General features: G+C 60.2%; 4 protein-coding genes across 9 annotated transcripts in view; 1 reads left to right on the top strand and 3 right to left on the bottom strand.

Moving 5' to 3' along the window:
- ISOC2 (isochorismatase domain containing 2) overlaps positions 1-24,273 on the bottom strand; it is a 166,740-nt gene that overhangs the window by 85,726 nt on the left and 56,741 nt on the right. The window lies entirely within an intron of this gene.
- On the bottom strand, positions 28-3,166 carry ZNF579 (zinc finger protein 579). Its single transcript, XM_059665697.1, has 2 exons — positions 3,041-3,166; positions 28-2,127 (listed from the first exon to the last, which is right to left on the bottom strand). Exon 2 carries the CDS (start codon positions 2,123-2,125, stop codon positions 440-442), a length of 1,686 nt encoding a protein of 561 aa, XP_059521680.1. The 5' UTR covers positions 2,126-2,127; positions 3,041-3,166; the 3' UTR covers positions 28-439.
- Positions 11,975-20,731, bottom strand: FIZ1 (FLT3 interacting zinc finger 1). Of its 2 annotated transcripts, none has more exons than XM_059665691.1 (3): positions 20,602-20,731; positions 18,711-19,069; positions 11,975-14,072 (listed from the first exon to the last, which is right to left on the bottom strand). In XM_059665691.1, the coding sequence occupies exons 2-3, from the start codon at positions 19,029-19,031 to the stop codon at positions 12,882-12,884; spliced, it is 1,512 nt and encodes a 503-aa protein (XP_059521674.1). In that variant the 5' UTR covers positions 19,032-19,069; positions 20,602-20,731; the 3' UTR covers positions 11,975-12,881. The 2 variants fall into 2 exon arrangements, with proteins under 2 accessions (XP_059521674.1, XP_059521673.1); XM_059665690.1 differs by lacking the exon at positions 20,602-20,731 and adding an exon at positions 20,084-20,192.
- LOC132216479 (zinc finger protein 524-like) lies at positions 19,868-23,414 on the top strand. 5 transcript variants are annotated; one of them, XM_059665694.1, is made up of 2 exons: positions 19,868-19,985; positions 22,362-23,414. In XM_059665694.1, the coding sequence occupies exon 2, from the start codon at positions 22,401-22,403 to the stop codon at positions 23,193-23,195; it is 795 nt and encodes a 264-aa protein (XP_059521677.1). In that variant the 5' UTR covers positions 19,868-19,985; positions 22,362-22,400; the 3' UTR covers positions 23,196-23,414. The 5 variants fall into 5 exon arrangements, with proteins under 5 accessions (XP_059521677.1, XP_059521678.1, XP_059521676.1 ...); XM_059665695.1 differs by having other exon boundaries at positions 19,870-20,002; XM_059665693.1 differs by lacking the exon at positions 19,868-19,985 and adding an exon at positions 20,396-20,543.

Raw genomic sequence — 24,273 nt, 5'->3', positions numbered from 1 at the left:
GACCCTCCACAGACAGCCTCACTCTCCTTCACGAACTCACATTTATTCACAGACACACAGAGGGACAGGGGCGGGCCTCTGCTCACTGGGGACCCCCAAGGCCTGGCAGTTCCAAAGAGGCGACGTGTCCAGTGTGTACAAACAGGGCAGCGGGCGGGGGTCCCCCAGTCTCCATCCTTCTGGCCAGTGTCCTGCCCCCCTCCCTTTCCAAGGGGCCCTGCCTCTGATGAGCTGGGTGAGCAGTTCCCAACCGGCAAAGGGGACCTGGGGGAGGGCGGGTGAGGGAGAGGGAGGGGCGCGCAAGGCCCCACCCCCGCTTAGTGTCAGGGCTGCGAGGGGCGGTGGGCAGGTGGAGGAGGGACCCCCCTCCTTCAACTTCTCTCCTCCATATTGCAAACCGGGGCCGGCTGGAGGGGCGGGGGCGAGGGCGCGGCGAGGGTCAGGAGGCCAGGCCGCCCGAGCCCTGCAGGTGCGCTTTGCTGTCAGTCTCCTCCTCCTCCATTTCGAAGGCGGAGTGGTCTTGGCTGTCGAAGCAGGAGGCGCTGAGGAAGACAGGGGGGGCCGGCGGCGACCGGGGCGGGCTCCCCGGGGAGGGCGGCTCCTCCTTGATGTGTGCGAGGGGCAGGGGCAGCCCTTCCTCGCCGGGCCCGGCGGGCGCGGGCGGCGGGGGCGACGGCGGGGCCTGGGCCTGCAGCGCCTGCAGCGCGGCCGCCCTCTCCAGCTCGGCGCGGTGGCAGCGCTGGTGGCGCAGGAGGCTGTAGGCGCGCGAGAAGCGGCGCGGGCAGTGCGGGCAGGGGTGCGGGGCCGGGCCCCCCGCGTGCACCTGCGCGTGGCGCGCCAGGTCGGCCAGGCGCTTGAACTCGCGCTGGCAGCGCACGCACTGGAAGGGGCGCGCCCCCGAGTGGGTGACCCCGTGCTGCCGCAGGTGCGCGCGGCGCCGGAAGCCCTTGCCGCACTCCGGGCACCAGAAGCGGGGTTCCCCCGCCGGCGGCCGGGCGGGGGCCGGGTCCCCCCCGTTCTGCCCGCCTTCTCCCCCCTCCGGCCCGGCCCCCTCGCCGCCCTCGGGCCCCTTCCCCGAGTTCCGGCCGCCCGAGGCCCTGTCGTCCTTCCGGGCCGCCGCGGGCAGCGGGGCCAGCAGGCTGAGCGCGCCGTGCACGCGGCGGTGCTGGCGGAGGTAGGAGGCGAGGCGGAAGGCCAGGCCGCAGTCCGGGCACACGAAGGGGCGGTCGGTGGAGTGGACCAGCCGGTGGCGGGACAGCGACCAGGGCCGGGCGAAGGCCTTGAGGCAGATGGGGCACTGGTGGCGCTTGGGGCGCGGCGGCGGCCCGCCCTCGCCCTCCTGCTCGCCCTCGGGGCGCAGGCACGGGTGCGCCTTCAGCTCGCCCTTGGTGGCGAAGGCCTCGCGGCAGCGCAGGCACAACAGCGTCCAGTCGGCCTGGAGCAGCACCTGCTTCTCCTCCTGCCGCCCGGCCGCCAGCGCCAGCTCGGCCCGCAGCTCGGCCGCCCCGGCCTCCGTCTCCTCCGCCTCCGACTCCGGGGGATCGGCGCTGGCGGGGGCCACGGGCGCGGCGGGCTCCCCTGCGGCCCACGCGTCCGGCCACGCGACCTCCTCCTCCTCCTCCTCCTCCGGGGCGCCCGCGGCGGCGGGGCCCGGCTGCTCGGCGGCGGCGGCCTCATCGGCGCCGGTGGCGGCGGCCCCGGCCTCCTTGGCCGCCCTCTCGATGGCCAGCTCCACCTCGCCGCCCGCGTGCTCCTGGGCCAGGTGGCGCCGCAGCTGCGCGGGCTCCGGGAAGGTGCGGGGGCAGGCGGCGCAGCGCAGGGGCGGCTGCGGGCCGTGGCCGCGCAGGTGGCGGGCCAGGTGGGCGGGCCGGCGGAAGGCCTTGGGGCACAGCGGGCAGGCGTGGGGTCGGAGGCCCGAGTGGCTCAGCCAGTGGCGCGAGAGGTAGTAGGGGAAGCGGAAGAGGCGGCCGCAGGTGGGGCAGGGCAGGGGCGCCCGGGGGGCTCCAGTGGCTCCCCGGGCGCCCCGGCCTCGTCCTCGGCCTCGGCCCCGGCCACGGCCCCGGCCCCGACCCCGGCCACGGTGAGGTGGGCTGCCCTGGGCGGGTGGAGGGGGCTGCGGATCCATGCCTGTGGGAGAAAGGAGAGAGGTGGAGAGATTTGGGGGGGGCGGTGGGGGGATACGTGAAAGAGAAGTAGAGACAGTGATGGAAGTGAAGGGGTCAGGTATTTAGCCGGAGAAAGGAGGAGAGAGCAACAGAGGTGTGAGCCAGAGAGGGCAGGATGGGGAGCCCCGAGAGCAGGACACCCCACGGGGACAGAGATGGAGAGAAAACGAAGAGGTTTGGACAGATAGAGACCGTGCAAACAGGTCAGAAGACCATGGGGGAGTCGGGGTAGGGAGAGTCAGGGAGACAGACACACAGACAGAACTGGAGACAGGATACAAAGTCGGCGACTGCTATTTCCCTAGGGGCCCCGCCATGGGAGCGGCTGGAGGGGCGGGGGTGGGGGGGAGGCAGAGTCAGGAGGCCCCGGAAGCGGGGTGTGTGTGCCCAGGTGCGGGGCTGGGAGCGGCGGGAGGAGGAGAGCTCTTGGGTCTGAGCCCGGGGGGAGGGTGTTGGGGGCCTGACTCCTGGGACTGGGAGGTGGGGCTGGGGATGGGACCTGGGCTGCGGCGATGCCTGGAATGCAGCCTCCAGACCCCCCCAGACGTGCGGGGCACGGGGTCCTGGGCCCCAGGGGCTGGGCGGGGAGGGAGGGAGGGGGCTGGGCTCCTCCGACGAGGGAGAGGCAGGGGCTGGGGCGCAGCTGCCCGGATTCTCCAGGGAGGAGGAAGCCGAGGGCCAGGCGCCTGCACCCCGAGGGAGGCTGCCGGGGGTCCCTAGCCCCCCGCCCCCGGGGGTGGGGGCGATCTCCTGGCGGGGCCCAGCCTGCCCTCCCCGCAGGCATGATCTGCAGAATCGGGGCCCCGGAGGCGGCCGTGCAGATCCCTGAGCGGGGAGCCCGCCCTGGGCCCGATCGCCGGGCGCCCCGCGCTTACCTCGGCCTCCTCGGCGCCTTTCTTCCTTCCCCGCGGCCGGCCGAGTGGACGGTGGTGGCGGGGAGGGAGGGCCCGAGCGTAGCGTGGAGGGGGGCGGGTGGAGGAGGCTGGGCTCGGTGTCACCGCCTAAGCCTTCCCCCCGGAAACCCGCCTTTCCTCCCAGCCTGGGAGAGGAAAGACTGGCTGGGGAGCCGGAAGCAGGAGGAGGAGGGGGACCCCGGGGGCGAGGAGGTGGGGAATGGGGAAGGGGGGGCGGTTAGGGGGCCTGGCCTCTGGCCTCCCAGAGGGAGGAGCGCGCTGAGGTCCTGGGAGGCTGGGTCCAGCTCCTCTCCCCTCCAAACACATATTCATTCATTCCTTCAACAAACACACATTTATCGGTCCGGTCTCTGCCAGGCTCTGGGCCGGGGGAGGGGGTGGCCGGGGGAGGGGGTGGCCGGGGGAGGGGATGAATGAAGTCGTGACCGAGGCTTCAGGGAAAGTAGGGACACTCCCGACTAGAACCTGACTCCAGCCTTCCCTTGGCTGCCCGAGCAAGTGTTTCCCTTCTCCAAGCCTCAGTTTACCCCCTGGGGATAAGCCGGGCAGATTCTTTCAGTCCTAAGTAATCGGTGTTAGCTGAGCACCTACTATGGGCCGGCTCTGCATATATTTCTCCGCATGTATTCCCCTGACCGGGAGCCACCAGTATTTAGTGAGCACCTACTGTGGGCTGGATCTGTCCTTGGTGCTGGAGCCACAGAGGCCCTGGGGCCCTGCCTGCAGGGAGCTCACGGTCTGGCGGAGGAGGAGGCAGACGCAGAGCCAGTCACCCTCCCGGAGAGTGATCCCCGAGGACTTCCTGGAGGCAGCCGCGTTTCAGCTGAAACCTGCAGGATAAACGCCGAGGGTTAGGGAAGAGGAAGGAGGAGCTGATGGAGACGCACCAACAGGGCCACATCTCAGATACCTCAAGTGGAGCAGAAAAGGCTCCTGACACCCCCAGCTGGACGCCTGGACTACATGCTCAGCATGATCGCTGGCGAGAGTGTGGGAAACGGCCCTAGCTGGTGTTGCTCAGTGGCTAGAGCATCGGCCTGCGGACTGAAGGGTCCCGGGTTCGATTCCAACCAGGTTGTGGGCTTGATACCCCGTAGGGGGTGTGCAGCAGGCAGCCAATTCTCAGCATTGATCGTTTCTCTCTCTCCCTCTCCCTTCCTCTCTGAAAGCAATTAGATATATAAATGTGTGTGTGTGTGTGTGTCTGTGTGTGTGTATGTGTGTGTGTGAGAAACAGGACCTTTTCATACCCGGCTTGGGAGACTGTGATTTGGAACAGCCTTAACTAGGGAGCGTATCCATGGGATCATTGTACTCAGAAACGTACTCAGAAACACACAAACCGCTCTCCGCGCCAGCTTTTTTTAAAAAATATATTTTATTGATTTTTTACAGAGAGGACGGAACAGGGATAGAGAGTTAGAAACATCCATCAGTTGCCTCCTGCAAACCCCCTCTTGGGGATGTGCCTGCAACCAAGGTACATGCCCTTGACCGGAATCGAACCTGGGACCCTTCAGTCCACAGGCCACCGCTCTATCCACTGAGCCAAACCGGTTATGGCTCCGTGCCAGCTTTTAATCCGTGCAGTTGTGTGCATCCCTGCAAAAGACCAGAAACAAGCTAGCCGCCCACGCGTGGGGGGATTTGGGTAATCCATCCTGATTGGTCCACCCGGTGTAATGCTATACACCCATTAAGAAAGGATGAGGACGCCCTAGCCGGTTTGGCCCAGTGGATAGAGCGTCAGCCTGTGGACTGAAGGGTCCCAGGTTCGATTCCGGTCAAGGGCATGTACCTTGGTTACTGGCACATCCCCAGTGGGGGGTGTGCAGGAGGCAGCTGATCGATGTTTCTAACTCTCTGTCCCTCTCCCTTTCTTTCTGTGGAAAATCAATAAAATATATTTAAAAAAAGAAAAAGAAAGAAAGGATGAGGACGCTCGCTGTGTAAAAACGTGGCGAGGCTCTGCGTGATCGTGTGAAGAGGGGGAGGAGCAGGAGTGCCCCGCCCACAGCCTGTTCGTCAGCGCTGATTGCTGACCTCGGGGCTGTCTGGAGGACCTGGAGGAGGACAGAGGGAACTAGCAACATTGTCTGACTCCCAGGACCGGAGCTGCCTGCGCTCCACCCTTCTGTACTGTCCGAGCTTGAAACGGTGTGGAATGGGTTCCTTCTCCAAGTTAAGGGGAAGGCCGTGGAGGGTGAGAGAAATGAGGAGAGTGGGGACCGCTGCTTCTGCATGTGCCTCACCCATGCAAGCCCCCTTGTTCCTTCTGGCCTTAGCAAGTGGGTAGCGTGACTCTTGCAGCTCAGAGAGCGGGAACGTGAGGGGAAGCAAGGGGATAAAGGTTTCCCAGCCAGCCAACCTCAGTAAATCTTTGCCTTTCCCAGGGACTGGAGAAAGGGTAGGGGCCAGGCACTGTGCCGGGCCAGCACAGCCAAGGGTTTGGTGACCCTGAGGGGTGGGGCGGCCAAGGATGTAGAAAAGACAGACAGACAGAATAAGCTGGGTCTAGTGGATCTCCTGTGCCTGGCTAAGGCCACAGAGAGGGATCCAGATGGAAAGCTGAGCCTTTATTTTATAGCCAGAAGTAAACAAGGTGGTGGTCACCATAGTTACAATGTTCTTGTGAGTTTCACTTGTTTTGGCAGCCCATTAGCTGCCCAGATAGGATCTAGGAAGCCTTATAGGGTAATTATGCTAAGAGGGCTGTGCCCTCTGAGCTGGGACTTGTTTGTGGCTTTGCCAACAGGTCAGTCTGAGGCTTCACCCTGTAGCCACTCCCTACATGGCACAGTTGGTTTGGCATCCTCTTGTGCACTGAAAGGTCGCTGGTTCGATACCAGGTCAGGGCACGTGTCCGGTTTGGGGGCTGGATCCCCAGTAGGGGGCGTGCAAGAGGCAGCCAATCGATGTTTCGCTCTCACATCAATATTTCTTTTTTTAAATATATTTTATTGCCCTAGCCGGTTTGGCTCAGTGGATAGAGCGTCGGCCTGCAGACTCAAGGGTCCCAGGTTCGATTCCGGTCAAGGACATCTACCTTGGTTGTGGGCACATCCCCAGTGGGGAGTGTGCAGGAGGCAGCTGATGGATGTTTCTCTCTCATCCATGTTTCTAACTCTCTATCCCTCCCCCTTCCTCTCTGTAAAAAAATCAATAAAATATTTTGATATTTTAAATATTTTTTTAAAATATATTTTATTGATTTTTTACAGACAGGAAGGGGGAGGGATAGAGAGTTAGAAACATCGATGAGAGAGAAACATCCGTCAGCTGCCTCCTGCACACCCAAGGCACATGCCCTTGACCGGAATCAAACCTGGGGGCCTTCAGTCTGCAGGCCGGGGCTCTATCCACTGAGCCAAACCGGTTAGGGCTCAATGTTTCTTTTTAAAAAATCAATTAAAAATATTTTTTAAAGGGGTTGTAGGGGCTAGGACAGTGATGGTGAACCTTTTGAGCTCGGCGTGTCAGCATTTTGAAAAACCCTAACTTAACTCTGGTGCTGTGTCACATATAGAAAATTTTTGATATTTTCAACCACAGTAAAACAAAGACTTGTATTTAAGATAGTTATTTTATATATTTAAATGCCATTTAACAAAGAAAAATCAACCAAAAAAAATGAGTTCGCGTGTCACCTCTGACACGCGTGTCATAGGTTCGCCATCACTGGGCTAGGAGCATGATATTTAAAAGCACTTGCTCAATAACACTATTTTAAAATTTTATATTTCCATTGATTTCAGAGAGGAAGGGAGAGAGAGAGAGAGAGAGAGAGAGAGAGAGAGAGAGAGAGAGAGAGAGGAAGTTCGCCAAGTGGGAGGCGATGGGGAAAGGTATGGGCTTGCTTCCTAGAGAGAGCCTCGTTGGGTCCTGGTCTTGAGGGTGTTTTTCGGGAGAATCCCAGTGGAATCCTCATCAGCTCCCAGCTGTGTCCTATCAGGGATCAGGGTCGGGTCTCTATTGATTAGGCACCAGGGCTGCGGGTCATTAGTCAACGCAGCTGTTCCTGAGGCAGCCATGGCGTCGCTGGCTGGGTTGTGCTGTTTCTCTGGGCCCGGAGCTGATACACAACGGAGGCCTAGCTGTATTGGATGCAGGTCAGAACGTCATGTTGCCTGGCTGTCCTGGCGCAGTGGGTGAGCGTCGACCTGTGAACGAGGAGGTCACGGTTCGATTCCCGGTCAAGGGCACATGGCCAGGTTGCGGGCTCGATCCTCCAGTGTGGGGCGTGTAGGAGGCAGCTGATCCATGATTCTGTCTCATCTTTGATGTTTCTATCTCTCTCTCCCTTCCTCTCTGAAATCAATAAAAATATATTTTAAAAATAAATAAAATATATTTTAATATATTTTTATTGATTTCAGAGAGGAAGGAAGAGGGAGGGATAGAAACATCAATGATGAGAATCATGGATTGGCTGCCTCCTGCATGTCCCCCACTGGGGATCAAGCCCAAAACCTGGGCATGTGCCCCTGACCAGAATTGAACCTGGGACCCTTCAGTCCGCAGGCAGACGCTCTGTCCACCAAGCCAAACCGGCCAGGGCTAAAATATATATGTTTTAAAATGTTTGAAAGAAAGAACCTCATTGTTCTGGGGGCTGAATGCTTAAGGACTTTCAGTCTCCAGCCTCCCTCATTCATTCCCCATCTAAGGGGATCAAACCTATATAAGGAGCAACATGCCCTAGGAGGGAAGTTCAGGGCAGGGTTTGAACTACATGGCCAGCAATATGCTGGGGCAGGGGAGGGGGTAGGGAGGTCACACTGGGGGCAAGGTTCTTGTTTTGCCCGTTGCTAGGTACCCAGGGCTTCCCGCCTCGGTGACCTTCAGTGCCTGGCCTATGGTCCTTGCTCTGCTCATGTCTGTCCAACTGCCAGTCAGGGCAGGGACAGTTTTATATACCGAGGGGGCATGCTTGTTATTTTGTCATCCAATTTATTTTATTTTATTTTTTGTTCATCCTCACCTGAGGATATTTTTCCATTGATTTTTTTTTTTTTTAAGGGAGAGAAGAATAGAGGGGAAAGAGAGAAACACATCGATTAGTTGCCTCCTGCATGAGCTCTGATCATGGCTGGAGCTGGGGAGGAGCCTGCAACCAAGATAAGTGCCCTTGACCGGAATCGAACCCGGGACCCTTTGGTCTGCAGACCCAGGCTCTATCCACTGAGCCACACCGGCTAGGTCTGTCATCCAATTTCTAAAGGCTTATGTTGGGAAAGGAATTCAGGACTGGAGGTAGCGGGGAAAGGAAATTTCAGGCAGAGAGAACAGCACAGTGTGTGTGCTGGGGGGAACCCGGGAGCCTTGGGTTGGGGCGGCACAGAGGCCAGAGCTGCGACTGTGCCCGGCCTCCTGGGCCAGGCCGAATGCTGGACGCATTCCTGGGGCACTGAGAAGCCATTGAAAAGGTTTCAAGCTGGAGAGTCACATGATCCGGCGAATGCTCTAGAGAAATTCCTGTGGGACCCACGAGGAGGCCCGGCCGGATGCCGGGGAGACCAAGCAGGGAGCAGGGAGGGGGCGGGGCGCGAGTCCAGGTGAGCGAGGGGCCTGGGCGGGGCTGGCCTGGGCTGGGAACCAGGCTCCCGGACAGGGGGGCGGGGTCTGGCGCCGATTGGCTCAGACGGATGCCAGTCCCACTGAAACTGCCTTCTCATTGGCTCTTTTGTTTCCCGTGCCTTCAGAGGCGCCCTTGGGTCACACCTTGTCACTCTTGCCTGGACACCCTCCGGGGGAAGGCGGGGGGTGGGGGGGGGGACAGGGGGTGCCCACTCGTCCTCCTCTCCTGTCCCCCGGCCTAAAGGCTCTACACGCCTGGCTCCCGGGGCCTCCCTCGCGGCTGCCTCTCTCCCTCTGCTTCATTCTGCTCCAGCCACACCGCCGCCTTTGTTCTTTCTGGACTCAGGGCCTTCGCACGGGCCATTCCATCTGCCTGGAGTGCCCTTCCCTGTTTTCCCCCTTACTCCCTTGCCCCGCCGGTGTGGCTCAGTGGCTGAGCGTCGACCTATGAACCAGGAGGTCACGGTTCGATTCCTGGTCGGGGCACATGCTTGTGTTGCAGGCTTGATCCCCAGTGTGGGGCGAGTGGGAGGCAGCGGATCAGTGATCCTCTCTCATCGTTGATGTCTCTGTCTCTCTCTTCTTTCCTCTTTGAAATCAATCAACATATATTTTTTTAAAACTTTAAAAATAGCCAGAACCGGTTTGGCTCAGTGGATAGAGCGTCAGCCTGCGGACTCAAGGGTCCCAGGTTCGATTCCGGTCAAGGGCATGTACCTGGGTTGCGGGCACATCCCCAGTGGGGGGCGTGCAGGAGGCGGCTGATCGATGTTTCTCTCTCATCGATGTTTCTAACTCTCTATCCCTCTCCCTTCCTCTCTGTAGAAAATCAATAAAACATTTAAAAAAACACACACACATACTTTAAAAATAAATAAATAAAATAGCCTCCCTGTCACGTCACCCTCTGTCCATACTCTGCCTTTATTTTCAATCTTGTATGTATGGCCAACCCACTCATTGCGGACCTGGCCTCCCATTGGACTACAAAGTCCTGGGGGCGGGGCTTGCTGTGCCGGCTGCTGAAGTGCCCCGCCCTCTGAGAAAGGAACCAGGTGGAGGTGTGGTGGGTGGCGGCCTCCGCCTCCTGAGGTCCCTGTTCTTGACTCCATAGCCCGAGGCCGTCTCCATGACAACCCTGGCTCTTTTCCAGGTGCTCACTCTCCTGGCCAAGGGAGCCGGCCTCGAGTGGGCGGGTCATGTCCTTGGTGCCAAGCCTGTATCTAAGGGGACTGGTCTTCTTTCTCCATGGCAGGTGGGTGGGTTTTGTGTTTTTTTTCGTCTTTGTATTTTTAAAAATTTATTGTTATTTATTTCAGAGAGGGAGAGGGAAAGAGAGACAGAAACATCAACGATGAGAGAAAAATCATTGCCCGGCTGCTGGCTGCCTCCAGCATGCCCCACACTGGGGATCGAGCCGGCAATCTGGGCCTGTGCCCTGAGCGGGAATGGAACTGTGTCCTCCTGGTTCTTAGGTCAACACTCAACCACTGAGCCAAGCCGGCCGGGCTATCCACAGTGTTGTTGATGGATGTCTGAGTCTGTGTGGGCAGCTGTAACAAAACACTACTGACCAGGTGGCTCGTAAACAACAGACATGTATGGCTCCCAGTTCTCCAGGCTGGAAGTCCAGGGCCAAGTCTCCACCATGGGCCTGGCCAGTGCACTTCATTTGGTTGAGCATTGTCCCATACACTGCCAGGTCACTGGTTCGACTCCAGGTTAGGGCACATGCCCGGGGTTGTGAGCTCGATCCCCAGTAGGGGGCGTGCAGGAGGCAGCCGATCCATGAATCTCATCATTGACTTTCCTCTCTCTCTCCCTTCCTCTGAAATAATATATATATATATATATATATATATATATATATATATATATATATATATTTATTTATTTATTTTTTCAAAATATAGTTTATTGATTTTTCAGAGAAGAAGGGAGAGAGATAGAGAGCCAGAAACACCGATGAGAGAGAAACATCGACCAGCCGCCTCCTGCACACCCCCCACTGGGGATGTGCCCGCAACCCAGGCACATGCCCCCGACCGGAATCGAACCCGGGACCCCCCCAGTCCACAGGCCGACGCTCCATCCACTGAGCCACACCGGCCCCGGCTGTATTTATTTATTTTAAAGTGCAAGAGTGGTCACCTCCCTTCACACTTAGCCTCTTGCTCACCATTGTCCAGGAAGAACAGTCATATGCCCACCAGCCTCTGAGTGACCAGACCCCGGCTGACCTCCTCACCTTGTCTCAGCCCTCCGTCCTCTGGACTCAGGCCCCTCCTGGTGGCTCCCTCCTCACCATGCAGCCTCAGCTCAAATGCCACCTCTGCAGGAAGCCCGCCCAGGCCACTTACCGCATTTCCTTCAGAGCGCTCGCAGCCCTCTGGGCTCGCCTCCCTCATTTACTACTCTTTCCTACACCCCGCCTCGCACTACTAGACCGTCAACCCCATGGGTTGTTTAGTTCACTGTTGGGTCCCCAGAGGGGTTACAGTGCCTGGCACACAATGGGCGCCTGGTATAGGCATGTTCCACCCTCACACCCAGGAGGCAGTCTGAAGGGCTGCCCGTCCTGAGTGGTGGATCCTAACCTGAGGTCTAGGTAGTCTCTAAGATGCTAACGGGGTGGCCCATAAGCAGAGTCTAAGGCAGCCGTGGGCAAACTACGGCCCGTTTGAAATGAATAAAACTAAAAAAAAAAAAAAAAAAAAAAAAAAAAAAGACCGTACCCTTTTATGTAATGATGTTTACTTTGAATTTATATTAGTTCACACAAACACTCCATCCATGCTTTTGTTCCAGCCTTCCAGTCCAGTTTAAGAACCCATTGTGGCCCTCTGAGTCAAAAAGTTTGCCCACCCCTGGTAAGGGGTGAGGGCCTCTCCCTCCTGGAAGGAACTTGTCCCTAAGGTGACAGTTTGGGTTTTAGAGCGTCAGCCTGCAGAGTGAAAGGTCCTGGGTTCGATTCTGGTCAAGGGCACATGCCTGGGTTGCAGGCATGACCCCTGATCGTGTGGGAGGCGGCCAATCAATGATTCTCTCTCATCATTGATGTTTCTGTCTCTCTCTCCCTCTCCCTTCCTCTCTGAAATCAATAAAAATATATTTAAAAAGGGGGGGGCTGTCTGGTTCTAGGGGGATGTCCATCTGTGGAGGCACAGCTTGTGTCTAAGGGGCAGGGTGCCATGTAGTTGATAGGGTCAAGCGCCATCTCAAGGACTCCAAAGTCCTTCCTCCTGCAAGAGGCCTGGTCTATGTCAGGAGGGAGGAACCCCCATGCCCTGGGGCCAAGATTCAGACAATGAGCCGCACTGACCGACAGGATGAGGTTTATTGGGGTCTTGGGAGACACAGGGGACTGGGATGAGGGGGTGAGGTCCAGGCTCATGGGGAGAACCCCCTAGCCAGCCCCCCCTTTCCCTTAGGGTTGGGAGGAACACAGAGACAGACAAACCGACAGAGAGGGGAAGACCAACAGGTGCTAGGACAGAGTGGGAGGAGACCCCAGTGTCCGCCAGCTCCCGCTCAGGTGAGCTCGCAGGTCGGGAATGACGCAGAAGAGGAGGGGCGTGTCTGCCGTGTCCGCTGTGAAGAGGGCGGCGCAGGCCACAGCAGGGCCAGCCCATTCCAGTGGACAGGAGGCTGCGCATCTGGACCAGTCCGTCCGACCGGGCGGGGGGATGCCCAACCAGCCTAGTCTAGTGTTTGGGGGTGGGGAGATCACTAGGGTTGGCCCATTCCGCAGTAGGGGAGGGCGGCCTGACTGGGGAGTGGGCTGAGGGCAGGGGGATCTACCCTGGTCCTCCTTCCGCACAGGGAATGCAACGGGGGAAGGCAGATTCTGGCTCTATCCATCACCTAGGGGCACCAGTGATTGCGGGGTGCATTTGGAAGGATCCAGGGAGATTCGGGGGCATGGTCCCCCTACACTCTCCAGACCAAGGTCGCTGGGAATGATGGCTCTCAGGGAGGGGCAGGCTTCCCTTGAGGAGGGGTGCCCATCTTTTATTAGGGCCCTCGAGTGACTAGACTTGTGGAGGCCCCTTTCTTGGTCTCCCCAGCGTAGGGGCCCATTGATTTGGGGGTGCCCAGCTCAGGGCCTATATGGGTTTCTGGTGGCTCCATCTCTCCAGCCAGGGCCCCGTCATCTCAGGGCCCCTGTCTGGGTTTGGGCGGCCCCCCGGGACCCCGAGTCCAGCCGCAGGCGGCGGGGGCGTGGTCAGTCCATGCCGCGGTGCAGCTTCAGGTGCCGGGAGAGGTTGCTGAGCGTGATGAAGCCCTTGCCGCAGATGTGGCAGGGGAAGGGCCGCTCGGTGCCGTGCAGCAGCCGGTGGCGCTTGAGGTAGCACTCGTGGCGGAAGAACTTGCCGCACTCGAGGCACGGGAACGGCTTCTCGCCCGTGTGCACCAGCACGTGCCGCTCCAGGTCCCGCGGGGAGCGGAAGAGCTTCTCGCACTCGGAGCAGCCGAAGATCTTCTTGCTGCGGCCGGAGCTGGCCGCGGGCTCCCCGGCCGCGGGCTCCCCCTCGGAGGCCGCCGCGGCCGCCTCCGCCCCGTCGCCCTCGCCGTGGCTGACCCGTCGGTGCTCTTCCAGGGCCGCCAGGGCGGCGTACAGCGCCCCGCAGTGGCCGCAGCCGTAGGTGGCCGGCCCCGAGTGCGCCTCCAGGTGGCTGGCCAGCGCCGCGGCCGAGGCGAAGAAGGTCCCGCAGTCGCACTGGTACAGGGTGTCCTCCGAGGGCTCCGCCGCGGCCGCCGGTGGGGGCGCCTCCCCGCCGCCCCCGGGGAGCAGCCCCCCCAGCTCGGGCACACCGCCCCCCACGCGGCCCAGGAGCAGCCCGCCGTCCCAGGCCGGCCCGGCGTCCCCCGCCTCCTCGGCGCCGCCCTCGCCGGGGGCCTCGGGCCCCGCAGCCGCCCCCGCGGCCCAGGCCTGCGCGGGGGGCGCGCCCGGGCCCTGCAGGTCGTGCGTCAGCTTGTGCCGCTCCAGCAGCGCCGGGGCGTTGAAGTCGCGCTCGCAGCGCGGGCACTTGAAGGGCTTCACGTCGGTGTGCGCGGCCCAATGGGCCGCCAGCTCCCGGCCGTGGTCGAAGCGCCGGGCGCAGGCGCCGCACGCGAACGGGGGCAGCGAGGCCGCCGCGGCCGCCGCCGCCTCCGCCAACCCCCAGCCGCCCGGGCCCACCCCCTCCGGGGCCTCGCCCCCGCCGGCCCCCGCGCCTCCGCACACGGAGCAGGGCCCCACGTTGCAGCACACGGAGCAGGACGGGCTCAGGGCGGGGAGGCCCGGGCCGGGCTGCAGGGGCGACGGGAGCACCCCGCGGTGCTGGCGCTTGAGGTGGCGGCCCAGGCTGGAGCGCGAGGAGAAGCGCAGCTCGCAGACCAGGCAGCAGTAGGGCTTCTCTCCGGTGTGCACGACCTGCAGGGCGGAGGAAGGACAGCGTCAGGGCTGAGGGTGCAGCCGGCAGGGCAGAGCCCGGACACGGAGGGAGGTGGCCCGTGCCTCCCACCACATGGCCGTGGTCTGGCTTCCCTCGCCTGTGGGCCGCACTCCATGGCTTTAGGCCCTCCAGCCTGCGGGTGAAAAGGGGCCACATACTAAACCCCACAAGCCCAGGAAAGGCCTGCGCGGTGGCCTTACAAACCCAGCCCCTAAAGCAACCACAAAGGGTGGTCTGGGAGGGTGGTCTGGGATGGAAAGCTCTTAATGAAAAGCCCTTTATGGTGGTAGTCATGCCCTAGGCTAGAATTTTCCCAAAAGCCAATCTTTACCTTAACTAAGGCTGTCCATTGTCCTTTGCATCTAGGATAACCCCACCTCTGGAATGTCAGGGTAACTCCCCCTTTTCCCGGACCCCTCAGGGTACAACCGTGAACTATCCTGTACCCACCTACGGAAAGGAACCATGTGTCTACCATCTTACTTTTTAGCCAATCTCAGAGGTGTGTCCCGTCCCCCCGTCCTCCCTTACCTATCACCGATGGATTTCAGGTAACCCACTACTGCCTTCTCTGATTGTAACAAATAAAACAATATTTGAAACTGCCGCTCTCTGGAACATTTTCTCAACCCGTTGAGATTTTGCTTCCCGGTAATTGTGGACAGTTGGCTTAAGCAAACTTCTCTACAGGTTTGAATGTTTCTCACGTGGACAAGCCTCCGAACCTTTGCCCGTGCTGCCCCCTGAGGCTGGGGAATGCTGCTTTCCAAGGCCCCCAGCTCTTCCTCAGTTCCGACAAGCCCTCCCACCCTGGGAGAGGGGCTGAGCACCGGGAATCGGAGCGCTGCCGGGTCTGGGTTCAAATCCCAGCTCTGCCTTCCACTCTGAAACCGTGCACAAGCAATGGCCTCTCACCAACTTCCCCGTGAACTACTTATATCCTCTCCTGGGGTAACAGGTGCCTCTTTTCCTGTAAATGCTGTAGGACAAGCATGTCAAACTCGCGGCCTTGTGGGCAGCCCACAACCAATATTTTTGCGGCCTGGCCAACATAACGGTATGTAAGAAACATCTTAATAAAAATTTTGTAGCTTAATTTTTACAATATCCTGTTATACATAATTATTAATAACGAACTACAACGTTAATGACTGATGACTATAATCATGTTGCATTCATTTCCCTTATTCACCTTACGCACAGACGCACCATGTCTCTCCACCAATACCAGCAGCGAATATTTTAGCAGCCGATGGCCACGTCATTAGTCTTGGACTGACTTGTTTGGTGTGCGCAACAGGAAATATTTCGCTTTCGGAGAACAAGAAAAATACATTTGCATGATGCTTATGAGTTTGTGCCGTTATTCAGTGTCTGGTAAGTTAATGTTCAAGAAAAAATATTAATTTTTATTAAAATGTTCTACTATTTTATGTTAACAATGACTCATTTATTTCAGCCCTTTGTATTCAGCATGTCTCTATTGACATAAACCTACGTTTCTATGAAAATGGAAGCTTTCGTGTTTTTTGCAGCCACATCCACTTAAACCTTGTTTATTCAGCCTGTGTGAGCCTGTGAGTTTGACATGCTTGCTCTAGGGCTTTTTAGAGCAGAACCATCCAGTAAGACTGGCTGCAGTGATGGAAATGCTCTAACTCTGTCCTGTCCAATGTGGTGGCCACTAGCCACGTGTGGCTGCTGAGCCCTGGGGATGTGGCTGGGTGGCCTTACACAGGTCTCTGCTGATATGGCCCTTGAGGTTCTGTTGTTAATCCTCACCCGAGGATATTTTTCCATTGATTTTTAGGGAGCATGGAAGAGAGAGGGTAAGACAGAGAGAAACATGGATGTGAGAGAAACACATCGATTGGTTGCCTCCTGCACGAGCCCCAACCAGGGCCAGGGCCTGGGAGAAGCCTGCAACTGAGGTACATGCCCTTGACCGGAACTGAACCCGGGATCCTTTGGTCTGCCAGCCGACGCTCTATCCATTGAGCCACACCGGCCAGGGCCCTTGTGGTTTATTTAAGAGTCCTGAAATAACAGACACGGGTTTCTAGTCTAGAGCCCTGTTGATTGGTAGGGTCTGCCTGGAGGAGAGCTGTGGGGAGGACTCCAGTCTGGATAAGAGAGTGCGGTGCTGGATTAATCATGTCTGCCAGGAGCATGGGGCCTAAAGAAGTGGGAGTGCTACCCCAGAAAAACCACCCCAGGCCCCATCCCTGACCCGGCCGGACCACTTCAGAGCTCCCGTATTAGCCTCTGTGCTCCTGTCTCGGCTGCGAGCTGACATTTATCAACCTGGTTGGTCAATGACTAGATTTTTGACTTGGGAGGCCATGAAAGGAGTGGGAAACGGGCTGTTTCTGTCCTGTCTCTCTCATTTCCCACAAGGAGCCTGCATACCGTAGGTGCTCATTAAATGCTCAGTTGGATGATAACCTACTAGTGGGCAGGGGTGAGACCTCAGTCGCCTGTGAATGTCACATCGAGTTAAGGATCAGGGATTTTAATGGGGGGAGGGGGGGGGTTCCAGGTCACAGGGGCTGGGCACGATGGGGAGAGACAGGAGGTAGTAAGGCCACTTAGAAAGTTGGGATCACAGCCAGAATGAAGTGTGAAACCAAGGCAGACAGCACGGGACAGAGGAGGGGACAAAGGGAAAGGCCAGTGCCATGTCTGCTTTTACTTAACCTTGCAGTGTGAGTGTCTGGCCCACAGACTAAAACCCCGCTCCTCACAACGGCCCGAGGTGTACACGACTCAGCCGCTGCCTGCCCTCCCCCGCACCACCTTTTGCTCTGACCCAACCACAGGTCTCCCATCCCTTTCTTGCCCACACCAAGCTATCCCCACCTCGACTTTCGCACTGGCTGTTCCCTCTGCCTGGAGTGCTGTTCCCTGCTCACACTTCAGGTCTCAGCTCAAATACCACCGTGCCCTGCCCGTCCCCACCTGGCCTGGCGGCCCACCGCTCTCCCCTCTTTACTCCTGCACATCAGCTTCCTGTGGTTTAATCTCCTTCCCAACACTTCTCCCCTTTCAGGACATGCTTGCCTGTGCATGTGCTTTCTTGTTGATCGTCTACCTCCAGTGGGATATAAGTTCTCCAAACGCCCGATTTTATTGATTTCCCTTTGGTGACCCCAGTGTTGAGAGCAGGGAGAGCTCTCAATAGATAATCGCCGAATGAAAGAGTTAAGTTCATACGTGGTAAATCTGTTTTTTTTAAAACGGCAAGGGAGCCCCAGCTGGTGTGGCTCAGTGGATAGAGCGTCAGCCTGCGGACTGAAGGGTCCAGGGTTTGATTCCGGTCAAGGGCACGTGCCCAGGTTGCAGGCTCCATCCCCAGGGGGGGCGTGCAGGCGGCAGTCAATTGATGATTCTCTCTCATCATCAATGTTTCTATCTCTCTCTCCCTCTCCCTTCCTCTTTGAAATCAACAAAACCATATTTAAAAAACAATGGCAGACTTCAGTGCCGTCTTTCTGTCCACCCAGAAGCCCAGGCTCCGTGTTGTTGCCCTTGGCCCTGATCTCTATCGGGATAATAGGTTTTTGTCTCCATTCTGTCTCCAGTCTATTTGTAGCGGCCCTTCCCCCCCAGGGGGCTGATGGCAGAGCAGGAAGCATGCTGGCAGCCCGCCGTGCAGACCCCGGGGAGCTTGGCTGGGCCCTGCGGGGAGCAGGTGAACCAAGCCGGGCTCTGAAGAGTCTGGGGCCTGCGGGCCCTTCCCCTTTCCCACAGCATCCCCTCCACACAGGGTAAGGGAATCACCCCAAGGCTGTGACCAGACCCTCAAGGCCTACCCCCCAGCTTCCGGCTTCTCTGGCCTCAGGCCTCTGCCCATCCTGTGCCCAGGTCCCCAGGGTCATCCCAGCCCAAGCAGAGCCTTGAGGGCAGAGCCATAAACTGGAGCTGGGCACTCCCGCCTCCCAGCCTCCCAGCCTCCCAGCCTCCCAGTCTTCCAGCCTCCCAGACTCCCAGCCTCTCAGCCTCCCAGCCTCCCAGCCTCCCAGTCTTCCAGCCTCCCAGCCTCCCAGTCTTCCAGCCTCCCAGACTCCCAGCCTCTCAGCCTCCCAGCCTCCCAGCCTCCCAGTCTTCCAGCCTCCCAGACTCCCAGCCTCTCAGCCTCCCAGCCTCCCAGTTTTCCAGCCTCCCAGCCTCCCAGCCTCTCATCCTCCCAGCCTCCCAGCAGGGAAGGCAGCTGCTCAGGCCCCATGTAGCAGAGCAGCCTCAACTCCTGGCCCCCAGCCCCTCCTCCCACCCCCTACCCCTGCCCCCCACCCAAAAACAATGGCAAGGTAACCATAAACACAAAACTGCAGAAGCTGGTGTGCTGGAGGGGCCGGGGGTGGGGGTGGGGAGTGTGGCCAGGGGGATGGATGAGAAGAGGAACCTATAGGTGGGGCAAATGTAGATGAATGTTTGCCTCCATCCTTAAGTAGGTGGGGACTGACAGAGAAACCCCTCGAGTTCTGGCTGGCCAGGGCGCTTTGACCAGGAGGGAGGGAGGGAGAGGAAAGTTTTCTCTGGTGCCAGAGTGGGGCTGGGGCTCCAAGGCCATGTCCAGCCCCAGGAGGGAGGCGGCCCGGCCAGCCTGCAGGACTCACCTGGTGGTGCAACAGGCCGGTGGAGTCTCGGAAGCCCTTGGGGCAGGCGGAGCAGCGGTAGGGCCGCTCGCCCGTGTGCGAGCGCAGGTGATTGGCCAGGTTGAAGCTGTGCTTGAAGCCTTTGCCACAGCGCGGACACGCGTGGGGCTTGAGAGCAGTGTGACGCGCGAAGTGGCGCCGCAGGTCCGAGCGGTAGCGGAAGCTCTTGCCACACTCACTGCAGTGAAACGGCACGCGTGGGGCGGCGGCAGCCGGCGGTGCTGGGGCCTGGGCTGGGGCCGGCGCGGGGACAGGGGGCGCTGGCAGCGGGGCGTCATCCATGGCGGTGAGGCGTGAGGGCAGTGGCAGGCAGGGTCTCTCTGGAGCAGGAGAGGCGAGGAGCGAAGGTGAGGGAGCACCTCCCCATTAGACCTCCCCCATTGGCTCTTGAGAATCACAGGCCAGTCACTATCCCCTGGGAGCCACGCCCACCTAGGCCACGCCCACTCTCTTTAAGCCCCACCCAGTTACCTACAAACCCTTCTCTCACTCATCTGCCAATCTTTCTAATCATTCCAAGTAGCCTCTATCCCACTGAGTGTTTTTAAGTCTCACCCCCTCTTTGCAAAGACTCCCATTCCTCTCTAAGCCCCGCCCGCTGTGGCTAAGCCCCGCCCACTCTTGCATAGTCCCTCCCACTGTTCCAGGATCCCCTTCTATTCTTGGACAAGCCCCTCCCACTCCCTTGTGAGCTCCTCCCACTCTCCTTTGAAGAATAAAGTCCTGGAACCTTGGATAAAACCATCTGAAACTCTTTTCGCTTGCTATTTCCACTAAAGCTCCCCAGATTACACTCCTAAACCCCACTTCCTCAAAGACACACCCCGGGGCACACTCCACCCCTTTTACTCTAAGCTCCTCCCACCTCCACATGGAGCCTCATTTCCCACTCAGTCCCATGAGGACCCTCCAACCAGCCCTGCTAAACCACGCCCCTTTATTGAGCCCACCCCTATACCGGAGCCCCTCCCACCAACCACCCAGCTCCCTCTACCAGGCCCCGCCCAGTCGCGTTACAAGCCCCGCCCACCGGACACCTCCCTGTAGTGGCCCCGCCCTCGCCGCCATTAAGTCCCGCCCCTCCCCACCCAATCGCCTGCGGGGCCGGCCCCCCTCCCCAGTCCCCTCCAAGACCCCGGCCCACAGAACTGGTCTTTGTGCCCCTCCCCCCGCCCCTAAAAGGTGCGGGCCCGGGGCACCCGGGGCGGGGGCCAGTCCGGAGGGACCCGCGGCCGGGTGAGTGCACCTCGGAGGTAGGGCGCGGGGGTACAGGGGCCCTGGGGGGGCCCCAGGAGGCCAGGAAAGTCAGTCGGCTTTCCTCTTTAATTACTTACACCTCCCTCTGGGCGCCGACATTTTGGGCAGCGGGGGCAGCGTCACTTCCACCCGGGGGGCCCCTCGACTTCCGCCTCGGCTCCCTTCTCCCCCGCGCTCCCCCTCCCTCCCGCCTTCCTGGCCGCCCCCTCCCAGCCTCCCGCCCCTCTCCCTCGTTCCCGTCCCTTTCCCAGCGCCAGCAGTTCGCGAAGCCAGGCGGGCGCCATCTTGGATGAGGGCAGGCGGAGGGGCGAGGTTCGGGGTGACCCTGCGCCATGCCGACTAAGGGCAGCGCTCCGGGTAACATGTTAGAGGTGCATCGGGAGAAACGAAACCTCCAAGGCCGCCGGCCGCGGTAGAGTTAGAGGAGGCCAGAGCGGGTTCCATCTTGCCCTCAGCCCTCCCGGAGGCTTTGAAGCTGGTCGGGCGCCATGTTAACTACGGGAAGGAGCAGCCATTTTCCCGCTCCTCATCCTCTCGGTACCTGGGTTTCACTGGGCCCCCGAGTGGGCGCCGTGGGGGAGGGAAGCATTTCTACCTGGTTGTCATGTGTTGGCGGGTTACTTCCCGCTCGGGGCCAGCGAGGGCGCGGGGAGGGCGGGCGCGGGCGTGAGCGGCCCTGAGGCCCCAGCGCGACCCTTTGTTCCCCGCGGGCGCGGGTCCGAGCGGGAGGGGGAGTGGGCGGGGCCTCCGGGACCGCTCCGTGGGGCGGGGCCGTCGCGCGCGCGCGCGCGCAGTCAGGGGACGGGCCCCCTCGCCCCCGCCCCTTCCCACGCGTCGGCCCGGTCGCCCCCCGCACGCGCACACTCGCGAGCCCCCGGCGGCATGCAAATGAGGTACCCGAGAGGAGGGGTCCGGGCGGGGGGCGGGAGCGGAGGGAGGGGAGGAGGGGGCCGCGCGCGCCGGGAGCGCGCCCCCCACACCTGCTCCTGCTCCCGCGCCCGCGCTCTGGGCGCCGTGCGCTCGCCGACCTCGCGCGCCCGGTGGAGCCAGCCGAGCGCGCGCGCAGACCCCCTTTCCTGGCGGCCTCGCCGGCTGCGGCCCGGTGCGGCTCGTTGGACGCCCCTGAAGGGCTCGCCCGCCCCCCCTCCCGCACCCGTCCCCCGCGCGCTCCGGGCTGGCGGTGGGCGAGGGTGGGGACACCACCCCACCCCAAAGGCAGTGGTTGTCCTCCAGTCCAGTCCCCCTCCCCGGATCGCACCGTGTGATTCTGGAGAAACGGCTGCCCCGCCATCTGTGCGCCTGTTCCAAGGGGTCACAGTGACATCTGCAGCCCCTGCTCCTAACTGCACCTGTGCTCCCTCCTCCCTCCACTTGGGACACCCCAGCTCTGATGATGATGCTGGTGGTGGCGGTGGTTTATTGTGTCCTTACTATGTGTCAACGGACAGCCCTGGTATATCCATTTCCCAGGACCAGCGGGACCCCATGATGTCCCCTTGGCCCCTGAGTCCCTTTCTTCTCACTCCCTGCCTGGCCATTGTGTCCGAATCTTGGCCCGGCCACTTCCTAGAGGTGGGAGCTTGGGCAGCTGGCATGGCTCCCCTGCGCCAGGGTTTCCCCATTTGCCAAGTGAGGGTGGTTGTGACCTTCTCAGAGGGCTGATGTCTCCTGATGCTGTGTGTCCTGAGCGGTTTGTGTGAATCCTCCTCATGGCATGTCCCCGGGAGGCGGTGGAACTCCGTCCTATTGTGCAGAAGGCTTAACTGAGGCTGGGAAAAGTGTGCACCTGGCCCGGAGCCACACACAGAGCGACAGACTCAGGAATGAAACCCAGAACATCTGCCTCCGGAGACTAGACTCCAGTGTATTTCCTCACCAGCCGCTGGGGGTCAGACACCACCTGGGAGGACGGCCTTTCTTCCGGTCCTGCCCTGGCCCTCCCACTTCTGCGATCAAGAGCCCGCACAGAATCATTTCCCAGGCCTCTGTATCCCTGGAGTTTGCCGGGCGCTCTGCCTTGAGGATCACAGCACTGGCCTGTAGCCTCAGTTGGACTCTCTCCTCCCTTGAAGATTTTTCTTTATTTTGGCTCAAATTGACCTTGAACTTCATGATCCGTAGCAGGGGTGAGGGAGGCCTGGGGCACGTGTCTGGGGCTCAGGGCAGTGCCTGTTTGCCAGCTGGCACAGAATTATCCTGTCCTTTTACTCCCCAGCGTGGCTACCATTGTGTGTCCAGGTGAATGTCAGCCATGCCCAGGTGGAGAGACCCAGACAGAGGGATGGGCGAGGTCTCAGGGAACCAGGGCGCTCCAGACCTACCCTGCACTGACGGCTGCCCCCTTTCTCCTCGTAGCCCAGCTCCAGTACCCAGACCCAAGTCCTCCACTGCTCAATGGACACCCCCAGCCCAGACCCGTTGCCTTCGCCTTTGCCCGGGGAGGAAGAGAAACCTCTGGCCTTACCTTCTGCTGTCCCCCGTGGCCGCCCGGGTGAGCGTCCGGGAGGGGCCTCCTCCTCCAATCAGACGCTCAAGGCCTGCCCCCCTCGCAAACGAGGCCGCCCCCCCAAGTCAGGGCAGGAGCCCCCGCTGGCACAGGGGGTGACCGCCCCGGTGGGCAGCGGCCACGATGGCAACGACCTCCTGCTGATTGATGATCAGGGTGTGCCCTATACCGTCTCAGAAGGGGCCTTGGCGGACGGGCCTGAGGGCTCGGGCCCCAAGAAGACCCCGCACTTCTGCCCGGTGTGCCTGCGGGCCTTCCCCTACCTCTCGGACCTGGAGCGCCATAGCATCTCGCACTCCGAGCTGAAGCCACACGAGTGCAAGGACTGCGGCAAGACCTTCAAGCGGTCCAGCCACCTGCGGCGGCACTGCAACATCCACACCGGCCTGCGGCCCTTCCGCTGCCAGCTCTGCCCCCGCCGCTTCCGTGAGGCTGGCGAGCTGGCCCACCACCACCGCGTCCACTCCGGGGAGCGCCCCTACCAGTGCCCCATCTGCCGGATGCGCTTCACAGAGGCCAACTCGCTCAGGCGCCATGCCAAACGCAAGCACCCCGAGACCATGGGAGCCCCCGTGTGTCCCCCAGAACCAGGGCCTGAGCTACCATGGGACCACGAGGGCATCCTGGCCACAGAAGGGGCCGAGGAAGAGGAGGAGGAGCCGGAGGGAAAAGAGCTGGCCTGACCCACACCCCCGGCCAGGTTTAGGGCTGGGGGTTCAGCTGGTGCTGCGCCTGGGTCGTGTAGCCCAGACACCCTCCTGTCTGGTGGGATTCTTGTTGTGGGAGGGGGTTGCAGGTGAGGACCGCAACTTCTGGTGGGCCCTGCTGCCTTCTGCCACCTTCTCCCGGACTTACAGGCCCTTGGACGCAGGGGCCACAGAAATAAATCACTGCCCCCTGGCTCCCCTGTGTGTTCAGTGCTGGGGAGGCCTGGCCTTCCTCTGCTTCTCTCTTTCTTGTTAGAAGAGGAAGGGAGAGGGAGAGAAAAGGGATCAGCTGCCTCCTTCACGCCCCCTACTGGGATCAAGCCCCAAACCCAGGCATGTGACCTGACCAGAAAGTGAACCAGCCACCTACAGGTGCATGGAGCGACTCTCAGCCACACTGGCCAGGGCTACTCATCCTTTTCAATTGCCCTCTGCCCCTACACCACCCATGGGAGTGCTTGGGATTTGGGAGTCTCCATGTCAGGTGCCTTTAACTTGGTCATAAAGAAGTGGCTTGGTGGCAGCCTCTGTCCCCTCTCCCAGCTCTAGCAGACCCGGAAGCACTCCCCTAAATAGCCACTCTAAGGAAAACATTGCGCCTTCTGTACAGATGACACTCCAGGCCCACCCTCCCCCAGTCCAGCCAGATTCATAGAGACTGCAGCCACCACTTTGCCCCATCTCCTTTTCCTGACCGCGTTTGGAGGAAAACCTGAGTTGATAATAGTGGTTAGAACTGATGACTTTGCTAGGCTTAGGTAGGTAAAGGGGTGTGGCCTGGAGGGGTGGGGACTGAGCCACTAGGCTTACTGGGCAGGCAGGTGAGAACTGTGGGCGGGGCTTAGGAGAAGGCCTCTCTGAGCTGGGGTGGTGCTTACAGTGGCTCCGGGGCTGTGGGCAGTGAGTGAGGGATCTAGGTAAGGAGAGGGTTTAGCTGAGAGGAGGGGCTTCAAGGGGAAACTAGGAGAGCAAGGTGTCAGAGGGGTGGGCATGGCTGCTGTTCAGGCCAAGGGGAGAGGGGGAACCTCAGAGGAGTGACTGAGGGAATCCCCGA

Source organism: Myotis daubentonii, chromosome 15 (genome assembly GCF_963259705.1).
Source record: "Myotis daubentonii chromosome 15, mMyoDau2.1, whole genome shotgun sequence".
Lineage (NCBI taxonomy): Eukaryota > Metazoa > Chordata > Mammalia > Chiroptera > Vespertilionidae > Myotis > Myotis daubentonii.
The sequence above is the reverse complement of the archived record's forward strand: the minus strand, read 5'-3'. Positions and strand labels throughout refer to the sequence as shown.

Coding starts and splice junctions, on each gene's coding strand:
- ZNF579 (XM_059665697.1), bottom strand. CDS start 2,125: ATGGATCCGCAGCCCCCTCCACCCGCCCAGGGCAGCCCACCTCACCGT.
- FIZ1 (XM_059665691.1), bottom strand. CDS start 19,031: ATGGATGACGCCCCGCTGCCAGCGCCCCCTGTCCCCGCGCCGGCCCCA. Junction 14,073..18,710: donor CCGGCCTGTTGCACCACCAG/GTGAGTCCTGCA, acceptor TCCGCCCTGCAG/GTCGTGCACACCGGAGAGAA.
- LOC132216479 (XM_059665694.1), top strand. CDS start 22,401: ATGGACACCCCCAGCCCAGACCCGTTGCCTTCGCCTTTGCCCGGGGAG.